This window comes from Elaeis guineensis, chromosome 1, assembly GCF_000442705.2.
Source record: "Elaeis guineensis isolate ETL-2024a chromosome 1, EG11, whole genome shotgun sequence".
NCBI classification, from domain to species: Eukaryota; Viridiplantae; Streptophyta; class Magnoliopsida; order Arecales; family Arecaceae; genus Elaeis; species Elaeis guineensis.
In genome coordinates, this window is record NC_025993.2 from 182,550,219 (window position 1) to 182,564,219 (window position 14,001).

The 14,001-nt window shown below is 39.6% G+C and overlaps 1 protein-coding gene across 1 annotated transcript; it reads right to left on the bottom strand.

The window, feature by feature from the left end:
• Positions 1-327: 327 nt before the first annotated feature.
• Positions 328-7,722, bottom strand: LOC105040066 (putative disease resistance RPP13-like protein 3). The gene is made up of 4 exons (XM_073250667.1): positions 5,440-7,722; positions 4,609-5,350; positions 3,817-3,865; positions 328-562 (listed from the first exon to the last, which is right to left on the bottom strand). The coding sequence occupies exons 1-2, from the start codon at positions 7,601-7,603 to the stop codon at positions 4,611-4,613; spliced, it is 2,904 nt and encodes a 967-aa protein (XP_073106768.1). The 5' UTR covers positions 7,604-7,722; the 3' UTR covers positions 328-562; positions 3,817-3,865; positions 4,609-4,610.
• Between the last annotated feature and the right edge of the window lie 6,279 nt (positions 7,723-14,001).

The following is a 14,001-nucleotide window of genomic DNA, read 5'->3' on the forward strand; positions in this document are numbered from 1 at the left end:
TTTAAAAAAATATTATTATAAATTTTTAAAAAAATAAAATTAGCTATTACCAACGGCATTAGGGACGGCATTACCGTCACTAATTTTTTTTAAATTTTTTTAAAATTTGATTTAAAAATAAAAAATAAATAGCTACGAAATTTAGTTATCACAAATGCCATCACTAATAGTGGTTATTGACGACGGTTAAAAAATCTATCACTAATAGGGGCAATTAGCCACAAGGGTTGTTCAGACCATCAATTAGACAGTAAAATCACTATTAGCGATGGCAATTAGTCGTCGCTAATAGTGAAATTTTTAATAGTGATAAAAGCAAGACTAATCTTCTAGAATAAAGTAATAAAAAATCTAAGCAATAATTTATCCTCAACAACAATTATCCCAAGATGATAGAGAGTCACAACATTCCAACATGTTATTTGTAACCAAACCAAACATAAAGATAATAGACAAGAAATCCAATTAAACATAAATAACTAAAGATAGCTAGATCTATTGGAACTCCGAAGCAAATCTATGCATGCACTCACCAAGGCCCGTGCGATTCACAATTCAGAATCTGAAAATAGAAAAAATAGATAGCGATCTACATTAGTCCAATAAGTAATATAACACTCCAAAGTAGAATCTAAGTATACCAAGCGAACAATAAACGAAAAAAACAGTTTACAAACATAATATTGACTAGGCAAAAGGCTTTATTTTCATTAGATCTCAATGCATGCATCTTAAAAATTTATTTTTTCATGGATTATTAATAAACTCAATACCAAGTTATGGCTGCATAACCCAATGACATAGGTTAGATAATACAAAGTACAATATCTACTACCTAACACATATCAAATAACAGGTACTACTATTCTAATTATTGATGGGTCAATACGAAAACTAGTTTCTTAAATTACAAGCTAATAGAGCCAACATATTACTTCCATTGGTGGGGCCAAATCGTAGCTATATATGCTGAGAATATATAAAAATGTAAATTGATAAATTACGTAGTCAAGTTTCCAACTCATCACTCAAAACAGGTTATGTGTCCAAAAAAACTTGATTTCAAGAGTTTCAAAATACATGAAATGTTCTTGTATTATTTCTAAGAGTAAACTGGCTAGATCATAGCTATGTTGAGTATATAGAAATGCAAATCAATAAATTACCTAGTCAAGTTTCCAAGTCATCACTCAAAACAGGTCATGTGTCTCAAATAACTTGGTTTTAAGATTTTCAAAATGCATACGATGTTCTTGTATTTTTTCCTAAGATTAAACTAACTAGAATAGAGAAGACAACATGCTTGACCCATTTATCAAAATAGGAAGCAATGTTGTAAACAAACTTAACAAACTAATTGGAATCTCTCAAATACACACACACTCTCTCTCTAAAATATATTGTTTACTAAGCCACACCTAGCATGTCCAATTAATCAATGCAAATGTAGCTCGTCTTTGTTCAACCATCGGTACAAGAAATAAATAAATCATTTCTAGATTCTTAATTTCAGCTCTATGTGCACAATGAGAGAGAGAGATAGTGTTATTGAGATTGCCCAAAATGATGTCTACTATGAGCGCACCAAACACATTGAAACTGACTATCACTTCATTCATGGTGAAATTATTCGTTGTACTATTCATCTTCAGCATATTTTCTCTAGAGATCAAATTGTAGATATCTTCACCAAATCTCATCCTCCTGGTCGGTTTCAAGAGTTATATATCAAACTCAAGTAGTCATCTTCTATGACTACTTGAGTTTGCGGGAGTGTTAGAATATATTATGTTAATATATATTATTAGAATATATTATGTTAACAAATATATATCATTGTGTATATTCCTTGTATAATCATATTTAGGAAATATATCAAGAGAATAATAGATTCATTGTATCTAGATGGTTCATTGTATCTAAACTCCTATTATATAGTTCATTATGGTTTATTGTATCTAGACAATTAACTGTATCCAGACATTTATTGCTCTATATATAGAGCCTCTTATAACATGAAAAGTACTGCAATCAATACAATCATTTCCCCAACTTTACCTATCTCTCTCTCTCTCTAGTGTTTCTTACATCCAAATTACTCTTATCTCTGATTTTCTTTTCCCACCTAATTCGAGACTTTATAAATAAACAAGAAATTAGAGTTTTACCTTGATTTAGGGGCTAGATTATAAAACAATCACACATAATAAAGATCAATCACCAATAAGATCAGCGGTGCTTCATAGAGTTCCATGCTCTGTTTTCTTAAGCTAGAGAAGGGAAAGAATTTTAGAATCTGTTTTCAAGTTCTGCATCAAAAGTGCGAAGCTCAACCAGAGTTTCAGCCATTAGAAAATACAAAGAGCAGAGAGAAAGAAAACATTTTATTCACCATAATTGCATAGATTTCCAATTGAGCTTTTAAGACTTTATAAAGCTCTGCAAATCATAATACTATGCATGATATTATGTCAAACATGTAGCATGCTACAAATACCAGCTTTGAGTGTATTTAATTATGCAAGAAGTATATTCCATTAGTAGAATCTCAAGGGATGAAAATAACAATCAACAAAGGGAGAGGAAATGGAGAGGAGAGGGAGTGACTTGCACCGGTGATGTTATGTCTCATTGCACTCATCTTCAATAGTAATGGAGGGAATGTTTCAGCTGTCACCATGGGTTCGTTCATTGAACCTTGGGAATTAAGTGTGCTTTGCGTTTGTTTTTTTTACTGCGTTGTTTACAAATGGATATGTTATTGTTAGTTTTCACAATTTCATTTATATGTCACCATAAGACTGCATCATTAGTTTCATTGAAAGCCTCACTTTCTTTTAGCTTAGCAGTATCTCTTTATGGGTAGAGTAAGGCCCCAAGGCAGTTACATCCATCAACAAAAGAGCAGTATTATCAAAGTTTATTTGGTGACATATTTCCTTCTTCATGCTTAGTAAAACTCAGAATTTTGAAGTATAATTTCATGATTGCTATACAGTTCGTTGAGTTGGAATATTTTTCTCCAAATACTCGTGTCTATGCTCTCTCTGGTTCTCTTCTGTTAGACTTCCACATTTTCGTTAGCATTTGCCAATTATTGTGGACATTATTGAATTTTTTTCACATATGTAAAAACTTGGTCCCTCATTTTTGTTGGTGTTCTTCGGCATTCCTAGTCAATTCCCCAGTCACAGGATCTGCTGGACATTTCAGAAGTTGGATTTGTTGGGATGGTAATATCACAAGCTATAAGAAGAAAACCTTCGTTGAGCTGTCTGAAGGTTTAAAGATATTTAGCCTTATGCAAAGCCGCTTAAAGAGCCTTTTCCTTTCCCCCGCTAAAGACTCATTTACATAGAGGTAAGGAAACGTCTAATTTAAATATTATATACAGCAAAGGATCTAAAGATTGCTTATTGCAATATCATTGTTTCAAAGATGTTGCTGATTGACAGAAAAAAAAAGGGGGGGAAATCTTGATTTCTCATATATATCTTATTCTAAAATATTATATATCCTTGTACTTCTATTTTCCAAATGAAAGTCATTAGGCCTTAGCTAAATCTTTTTTTTTTCCCCAAGAAAAAGGTGGGGGAATGTTGTAGATCGCCACTGGCAATGAGTGTGATTGAGAAACATGAAATAGAAGTTCCCGTGCATAAGTTATTAAATAGATTACAGAAAATTAACGACCCCATCAAATCTAAAGAAAAATATGATGTGAAAATGAAATGAACTAATACAGTCAACAGTTCTATGGTTCCATGAGAAATAGGTAGAAATGTCTCAATGTACATATTAAATAAAGCCAGTTACCTTATTGACTGAACCATCACTTCAACTGTCATCAATTCAAACAGCTATCCTGCAAGACAGGAAATACCGTATTAGTTATTTATTTGATGGAAAGAATAAGGTCAATCGCTGGATTCTTTTTTAATAGTTCATAAAACATGTTCAACATTTGGTATGGTCGAAATTTATCAAAAATATAAGGATAAATTACAAAAACTCCCTGACATTTTAAAAAACTTATGCTAAAGCTCTTGACATTTACTTTAACCCTACAGTTTAGTCCCGATCGTTAGGCAGTCTGTTAATCCAAAATCCTCAGGGCAGCTTTTGTCATTTATCCAAAATATAAAAAACCCAGCCTTTTAGAAGGAATAAGAATTAAATTTCTTGATGCATTGATTGAATGAAGAGAGAACTCAAAACTTGTGAGAACTAGGATTCCTTCAATGATTTCCGTCCCGTCATCCAACTATTTGTATTTGACAAAAACAACCAGAAATAGTAAAGATCAATCTCCAGTAAGACCGGCAGTACTTGGTTGAGTTCAATGCTCTATTTTCTCAAGCTAGAGAAGGAAAAGAAATTTTACAATAAGATTTCTTAACTTCTCCATCAGGAGTGCAACAACTTAACAATAATTTCAGCAATTAGAATGTTCAAAATCAGACAGAAATAAATCATAATACTGTACACGATATTATGTCAAATATGTGGTGTACGAGTATATTCAATCAAGCAAGAAGTTTGTTCCATTACTAAAATATTGTGGGATGGCAATAACAGAGGAAATGGAGGAGAAAGGGAGCGACTTACAGCTACTGCTGATATTCTATCTCATCTTCCAGCTCATGTTCAAAAATAATGGAGGGGATGTGTCGGACCTTGCACGCATCCTCATTTCTGACCCTGTCATTGAACTCTTGGGGCATCCCAATCAGCTTCAGTTCCCGAAGGGTGGTCACGTGCTGCAATCCCTTGGGAAGCATGTTCCACTTTGTGCAATTCCAGATATCTAAGTGGGTGAGGCTGGGCATCGCTCCATCCTCCACTCTCCATTCCTCTAATTTGTTGCAACCCTCGATGGTTAAGTGGGTGAGGCTGGGCATCGCCCCAACGTCCACTCTCCATTCCTCTAAATAATCAAGTACTGATAATATCAAGTGTTGCAGTCGAGGAAAGCCACCAGCAGAACACGACATGCTCTTCCCAACATATGCATTGATAACTAGTATAACAACCCTGAGGTTTGGCAGCTTCTCCAGCACCGGCATTGGGTCTTGCTCCAACATAGAAAGACGTAATATGAGCTTGGTGAGTTTTGGCGGGAATAGACTGCTGTCCGGGAGCTGCTGCTGTTCGAGTGCCAACGGTCCTGTCAGTTTAAGTGAACAGAGGTGGAGCAAGAGCAAGTTTGGTGGCTGAGCGAAAAGCAGGTCCTCAAGGAATCGATTTTTATAGTGTAACACAAATAGAGTCAAGGAGACGAGAATGTCCATATTCTCAAGCGCTTTTCTGAATGATTTTTCGATCATTCTTTCATATATTTTTTTTTTTGGTGCATTCTTTCATATTTTTCGCATATATTTTTGAAGGAATATTCTTTGAAAAAATATCCTTCAAAGGAATATCGACCTTGGCATTGCGTCTCCTCAGTATCGCATAATGTAGTAACATAATAGTCGAAGCATCTCTCTCCACCAGGGCTGAGAACAATCACGTGTTGTAAACGCGAACTCGTAATTTTAAGAGTCCGCAACTTCTTGTGATCACCACTTATCGGTGCACTCAGAAATGCAAGTATATCAATACACACGTGCCTCAGCGTCCGGATTTTCCAAAATGATTTCGGAAGCCATGAAATGTTTGTTCCTCTCGCATCCAGAGTCTGCAGATTGAGGAGATGTCCTATGGAGGATGGCAGTCTCTTCAAACCAGTCATTCTCAATCCCAGGTATCGTAGATGAATCATATTACCGATCTGTTTCGGTAACTTTTTCAAATCTCTCGCGCCCTCCAAATCCAACACCCTAACTAAGTTTAACCCATTTAAAAATCTTCCTGCAGCACCACCATCTTTCAAAACTAAATTGAAGCCCAGCAAAGTGCGGAGACGTGGTGAGGAAACAGCAACCTCCTCATTTATACGATCGTGGAAAGCTGCACGATAACTCTTATCATCATTCGATCCTGCCATGTCACCACTGCAAACATGAAGGAATCCGTCCTTTCTGGCTTCCGATAGGCCAAAGTCACGTAACAAATCATGGATGCGTATGCTCTTAACCCATCCATGGGCCACGCTTCTGTCGACAACCTGGATCATGCACCTCTGGACCAACTCATCCAAATCCCTTGCAGTTCTCTCTAGTGGCTGCTTGGGTCTTTCTTGTATGAAACCTTCGGCGATCCACAACCTAAGTAATTTGGAAGCAGAGATAATGGAATCCTCTGGAAATGAGGCGATGTACAGGAAACATGGTTTTAAGGTATATTTCAAGTCCTTGTAACTTATACCCAATATATTGAGGCACTCCTGCCTATCACCATTATCTTCCCAATTCATGCTCTGAGCTACACTCCACCACGCATCATAGTTAGGATCTTTTCCTGACAGAAGCCCCCCTAACGCCACCAGTGCAAGAGGAAGTCCACCACACCTCTTTGCAAGCGTTTGGGCCAATTCCTTCAAATCAGCGGGGATAACTTCTTTTGGTAGGAATGCCTTCCTACACAAGAGTTCCAGACTCTCTGTCTCATTCAGAATGCGTAGTTTATATGGAGGAAAGCATGACCTGGCACGGTTTGCAACTTCCATCTCACGGGTAGTGAGCAGTATTCTGCTACCGTTGTTTTCATCAAGAAAGAATCGCCACATTTCTCTCGAAACATCAACCGTCCACACATCATCCATCATGACCAAATACTTTTTGCGTCTTAGGAAATCATGGAGCATCTCTCTTACTTCTTCTTCACCCATCTGCTCTAAGTCTTCGACGGTAATTCCTGTGGTTGTTTCTTTCTTCTGCTCTAAGTCTTCGACGGTAATTCCTGTGGTTGTTTCTTTCTTCTTTTTGATTCCCATCACCTTTTTCATGATCTCCTTCACCAGCTCAATAACTCGGTAGCTCTGAGAAACTGAAACCCAGCCAAAGGTGTCAAAATGTTGCCTAATTGCAGGGTCATTATACACTTTTCTTGCCAGGGTGGTCTTGCCTAGCCCACCCATACCCACTATAGAAATCACACATCGTGTTTTCACATTCTGATCAAGCAATTGAGTCACTAATTGTTTGATATCATTCCTGAAGCCTATAAAATCAATGTCATCATCAGTAGAGTGACGAGAGGATCGTCCGAGCAATGGCAAACTTTCATCTGTTGCACTACTTTCACCTAGATCAGCAATGTCATATCTAGCTTGTCTCTCGGAAGTATTCTTGATCTTCTCCTTTATTTTTTTAATTTCAGAACTAATTTTACGGAGGGTGATCAATTCACAAAGTTTGTAAAAGTACCTTAAAATGAAGCCCATGCAGCCTCTCCTTTGGCGTCGCCTCTCGCGCAAGTAGTTGATGGTGTCTACGACGTCTTCCATTTCATAGGCTACATCTACCATCTCATTTATCCAGCTGTCTGTTCTGGCATCTCCCTTCTTTCTGGAATCTGCACCTTTAAGGAAGCGTTGCCATCTCCAGAGTTCTGTTTTCACCCATTCAATCTGATCATGCACACCAAACAAGGAAGCAGCTTCTTGTAGGAGAGGGTTGGCAATCTGAGACACGACCTTGGAAACAATAGAATCAGCCATCTCTCCTCCCCTCTCTCTTACTCTCAGAGGAAGAAGATTATTTTAGCGATGGTGGAATGTATGAGCCAAGAAGGAGAGGCCTTGATCTCTCTGAAAAAAGTTCTCAGCCCCGGATGCTATCCGAAGTGTATGGCCACGGAATTTTCTTTATACAAGAAACTTTTTTTTTTTAATCGAACTCTCTACATGAAAATTAATGCAGGAAGTTAAATTACTCTAGCTATACTTTTCTTACCATGTTACTTGACGTTTAATTTATTCCCATAATCAGACACTTTTATGCGACTTGAGGTTTAATTTATTCCAATATTCAGACACTTTCATTCGACTTGAGGTTTAACTTATTCGAATAATTAGAAATCGTTCCAACAAACCAAAAATATAAAAATAAGGGAAACAACACCATAAAAATAAAAAAAATAAAAAAATTTACATGAGTAGGTGCATACAGTGCATGCAATAGTTTTTTCTTAAATTTGGATTGTATCTTCTGCACAGAAAAAATAATTTATTTTTTTATGATCTCAACCATTAAATCGAATGTTGTACAGTTTTCAAAACATAATAAATTATTTTCTCCTATCTATAGCACGGATTATGAATCTAACATTACATTTCAAAAACTGTGCAACCTATAGCTAGCTGATTGGTTGAGATCGTCAAAAAAAAAAAAAAAGACCAATCATTCTTTTGCGCGAAAGGTACGACTTGCGCCCTTTACTCTCCGGTTGATGCCTCTATTCCCACGAACGGAAAGTATAAAAAACAAAACATACAAAGAAAGCCGACGCCCCATCAATTGTCTGCATGAGTGGTGGACCCAACTCGCTTCCTACGTGAAAGATAAGGATAAAAAAATAAAAAAAAAATATTTTGAAAATAAAATAATAAATATCTGTCCCATCAAAAAGGCCACTCCACCGGATCGAAAATATAGAAAGAAGGTAAATAACACCTTCCTTTTATATATATATATATATATATATATATATATATATATATATATATATATATATATATATATTACAGTCAACTTTTTTATCGTCTGTAGTCGGAGACGAGTATCTACAAAATAAAATCCACACTGGTCGGAGTTATCTCCGATGGAGACCCTCCGATGCCTAAGTCAGAAAGGAAGACTGGATAACGATAGAATAAATGAGAATGGTGACAGAACTCAACGTAGAAATGACTTACCTCTACTATTATTTTACCTTCTCTTTTTATAAAGAAAAAATGGTTGTGACCGTCAGATATAGTCCCGCATTTACTAGCGTAGAATCGTTAGGCTGTAATCTCGTTGTCGGTTATCAATCCCCGAAGATTATGCCGCGATATTCATAAGATAACCATCCGGAACAGTTATAGTATATTTGAACAAGTTGGCCAACTAAATGTCGGGGGTTGACCGTCAATCGATAAATTTGAGATACCGATGATTGTAATCCTTGTCTGTAGAGTCCGAACATCGGCTACTTACCGACACTGAGTCGGTGAAGGAGGTTCGGTTGGTCAGTCGGAAGTAGTATCGGTCTACTTAATCGGTACTTAGTCGGTAGTCACTTCCAAAGTCGTCTGTTTGTTTGGTGGGCCAGAGTCGGATGTCGGTCGGCATGTATCGGAGATTGATCGGTTTACAAAGGTTGGTCGGTTTATCCCAACAGTTGTCTCCTACTCCTGAGTCCAATGGTGAGTTGCCGCGTGCATTGCCACGTGGCTAATTGCTTTGGATGAAAGGAGTTGTTATCTGTCACGTTGAATTCCGACTCTAGCACCACTTTCGCTGGAGTATGGCCGATCAACTATTTTGTCGTCTTTGAGCCGTCACATCAGCAGGAGGATTTGGTGTCAGGCATCGTATCGAAAATGTGAACCGACGTCGTGGGATTTAATTCTGACATGTAAATTCTCACCACGTGTTGAGGTATCATTGGGACAGAGTTGTTCACCCGGATAGGAGTGACGTGGCTCAATCTGAGGCAGGTGCGACGAACCGTCCGATCCATAGTTGGCCCAGATGTTGCCACATGTCGTCATCCGATAGATCTTTGATTCGATCGCTCTCATTTCGACTGTTGTGGGATCATATATATAGGGTTGCTTTCAGTCAAATCATCATTTTTCACTATTTTTTGATGCTGAGACTCTGTCGGATCATTGCCCCAACGCCCCAGGTCGTCGCTCCCGCTCTAGTTAACTTTTTCTTTTGAGTCCTTTTCCTTGAAGTTCTTGTCTTCTTTAGAGTCATCTTCATGGCTAGGGTTTCTCCTTTTCAAGAAGATCGGTCAGAGAATCTGACTGATGAGTCCCAATCGAGTCCGAACGTGGAGGCCTCTTCACTTTCGGAACCAAATATTGAACAGCTCCAAAAATATTATTGTATCCCAGAACAGTTTCAATTTTTCGCCCCTGGGGCCGATAGTCGGGTGAATAACCCGTCATCGGGCCAGGTGGCCTTCTACGTCGAAGATCTTCGGACAAGTCTTCGATTTTCGATCTCAAAATTTGTCCGAAATATTTTGGATTTCTATGGATTATGCCCGGCTCAGCTGGCGTCGAATTCGGTCCGACTGATAATCAGCTTTACTTTGCTGTGTCGGATGTTGACGACCATCCCTCACCCTTCTCTTTTTCGGGCTTTCTTCATCCTCCGACCTTATCCGAAGGCCCAAGATTAGTGGTTTTTCAACTCTCGAAAAGGTCTTTCATTTATCACCGATCTTCCATCATCTATTCATGGATGGAAAAACTAATTTTTCTTCGTCTCTTCTTCTCTTCCTTGGAGTTTTCCTTCTCATTGGGGCAACCCCTGATCTGGTCCCAATGATAACAGCCGAGTAGAGGTCGACGATCAGGAGGACTTTCATCGATTGAGACATATGTCGGTCTCGAAGCAGAAAGAGCTTGTAACCGAACAGGCCCTTTATGACGCCGGCCTTAGTTCGGTTCCTCGTCTAGGGATAGTATAGTTGGTCGATTATTTTTGGCTTTCCTCTTACTTGCTGACTTGTACAGACATTCATTGTAATTGCAGTTATGTAGCAGAGAATGCAAGTGTCGAATGTCGATATTCGTCAGCACACTGCCAAGAAGAGAGCAACATCCGAGGTCGGGCCTTCTCGACTGCCCAAAAGGTATCAAGCACCAGCTTCGATTGATGTTTCGACGTCGATCGTGCAACCTGATGTCCCGTCGATGTTGGGTTTCGAACCCATCTTAGCACTGTCGGCTTCGACAGTGCTTCCTACTGCACCGTCCGAGGAGAGGGCGGTAAGAGGGACTGCCGAAGCAACATCAATGATCCCACCTTCTGAGGAGGTTCGGGCCGAGGTAAGAGAGCCCGAGCAATCTACGGCTGCACCGGTTGCTCCTTCAGTTAGGGTGCAGTCAAGCTCAAGCTTCCCCTCGCTCTCAAACATGGGGCCACTGACAATAGATCGGGGGAAAACTCTGATGGCATCGACGGAAGATGCTGCATCGGAGGGCCATACGGTGCACTTTGACCTCTAAATACCCGACGGTGAATTGGCCCCGGCCAATTCTGTATTGGCCAAGCGACTATGCCAGGCGACTCTTCTTCTGATTGATCGGGAGCGTCGGAGGAAGCGGTCGGTGGTCAAGATATTTTCATCCTTTTATCCGACTATTATCGGGGTAAGTTTCTTCGATAAACTTCTTTCTTCTTTTTCTCTCTTCTTTTTTTTTTACCGACTTATTCTTTGTTTGCAGCTGATCCATGATATGTCTGACCTGGAGGCTGGCTACACGAAGTTCACCAACATCCGGATTGCATGGAAGAATAAGGTGGCAGTCGTCGATGTCGAGAAAGCGGCTGTACTTGAACAACTCAAGTTGATGGCAGAGCAGGAAGCCAAACTTCAGGAGGAAGTTTTCCAACTCACCGAAGACTTGACATCCTCGAGGGCCGAACTTAAGTCGGCTCACAAGACTATTTCGACTCTTGATGCGTAGGTCAAGAGCAAGAGGCATTCTCTCCACCAGCTTCGAGGAGAGCGAAATGGGTGTATTGAAGAACTCGAAGTCGAATGTGGGCATCATCGGGCCACCCTAAAAAGACTGGCACTGGCCGAAGAAGAATTATCATCTGCTCGAGCCGATGCTGATTTAGTGAAGGCGGAAGCAGAGTCGGCAAGAGAGGCATTGAGTCGGACAGTTGAAGATTTTCGAGGCTCGAAAGAATTCAAGGAAGAGATCCTCGAAGGTGGCTTCACCTCGTATTGCGTCGGGTATGAAGACAACCGAAATACGGTCAAGAAATTATACTCGAACCTCGACTTGAGCAGCATCATTCCTCCAGGATCGAAAGAGCGAGTTGCTGAAAAAGAAGCTGTCCCGACACAAGAAGAAGCACCGACCGGGCCTGACATCGTTCAAGTCGATGATGTTGTTCCCGAACAAAAGAACAGGAATGACGACGAAGCTTAGTCGGTGCATATATATATATATATATATATATATATATATATATTGTAATCAAATACTTGTAGCCTGACTTCGGTCTAATTTTGTAACTCTTTCTTTGATAGTAAATGAAAAATTTTCCTTTAGACTCCTATTTTTTGGAATGCCTGCAATGTTTATTTGTAGAGTAATCTCCAAATGTAGATCGTTGATCTGACCATTTCACAGACTGTAAGGTCTACTTGTCGCATAGCTTCCAACGTATTTAGTTAGGATAACGATGGTAAGTCGAATATCCATCACCCGGATCTTGATCGAGTTTATACGTCGTATTGTCTGATAAACAGTAGCAAGCCGAATATCCCTCGACTGGCAGTGGCCATCTTGGTCATCTTGGTATTTTGCCTTTCTTAGTTGATACTAAATCGATAAAGTAGCCAGCAACTTCAATGGAGAGCTGACTATAGAGGCAGCACGGTTCTTAAGGAAGAAGTCTGCATCACCGGCATTGGTCTCCCATTGAAGTAGGTAGGTTGATTTTGCAGAAGAATCGGGATGCAGTCAGTGGTTAGGCCGTAGGGTTTTGATTTCTTCAGAGAGTCGGACCCCAAGTCGCGACATCGTTGATCCAGCCTCCTCAATGAGGACCGACATTTGATTAGAATGATTTATGATTCTAAAACTGAATTGTATTTTTAAGTACATATAGGGATTACTAATAGTACAACTTTAGATTGTCAGCATTCTATGTTCAGAGAATAGCCGACCCTTTTAGGGTTTCGAGCCGATAGGTACCCGATCTGTTGGTCTTCGATATTCTGTAGGATCCTTCTCAATTCGAATATAGCTTTCTTTGATCCAAAGATTTTGAAATTTCTACTTTTCTCAAAACTAAGTCTCCTGGTCGGAAAACTTTCGGTTTGACTTTGGTGTTGTAGTACCGAGCTATCCTCTGCCGGTACATGGCTATGCGAAGTTGAGCTTCATATCAGAGTCCTAGTAGGAGATCTAAGTCGGCCCTCCGACACTCAAAGTTGTTCGGTTCACTGTATTGCTCAACTCTAGTCGATGGTAGCCCGATCTTGAGTGGGATCATTGCTTCTGTCACGTAGGCTAAATTGAAATGAGACTCTCCAGTCGGTATACGGAGAGTTGTTCGATATGTCCATAAGACTTAATATAATTCTTCAACCCAAAGGCCTTTAGCTTCGTTCAGTCGGATCTTCAACCCATGCAAGATCATTCGGTTGGTCACCTCAACCTCTCCGTTTGATTGTGGATGCCTGACTGACGTAAGCTTATATATAATATGGAACTTCGTACAAAATTTTCTAAAATCTTGATTATCAAATTATTGTCCATTGTCGATGATGATGGTATGCGGCAATTCGAATCTGTAGATGATGGATTTCTAGATGAAGTCTTTCATTTTTCGTTCGATGATTTGGACCAGGGGTTCGGCCTTCATCCATTTGATAAAATAGTCGATTGCGATCACTATGAATTTTTTTTTGCCAGACATCGAAGGAAAAAGATTGAGTATGTCGATTCCCCACTGAGCAAAAGGTCATGGTGCAATAATAGACGTCAGCTGACTGATGGATTGATGCTGTATGTTGGCATACCTCTGGCATGGTTCGCACCTCCAGACCAATTCAGCCGCATCTTTTTTCATAGTGGATCAATAGTAACCTTATCGCAAAATCTTGTAGGCCAAGGATTTGCCCCCCAAGTGGCTTCTGCAGATCCCTTCATGCACTTCCCTAAGTGCATATTCGGCATCTGTCGATTCCAGACACTTCAGCAAGGGAAGGAAGAATGATCTCTTGTAGAGACAACCATCCATCATTACATATTGAGAAGCTATCCATCGGAGTCATTTTGCTTCCATAGGATCTTCAAGGAGGACTCCGTCGGACAGATACCGGATGATCGGGTCCATCCAACTTGGTTCGGCTGTCAGCTGCAACACTTCT

Excerpts from the sequence above, each read along its gene's own strand:
- LOC105040066 (XM_073250667.1), bottom strand. The coding sequence starts at position 7,603 with ATGGCTGATTCTATTGTTTCCAAGGTCGTGTCTCAGATTGCCAACCCT. Across the intron at positions 5,351-5,439 it reads ATTATGCGATACTGAGGAGA|CAAAAAAAAAAATATATGAA; the intron begins CGCAATGCCAAG and ends GAAAGAATGCAC.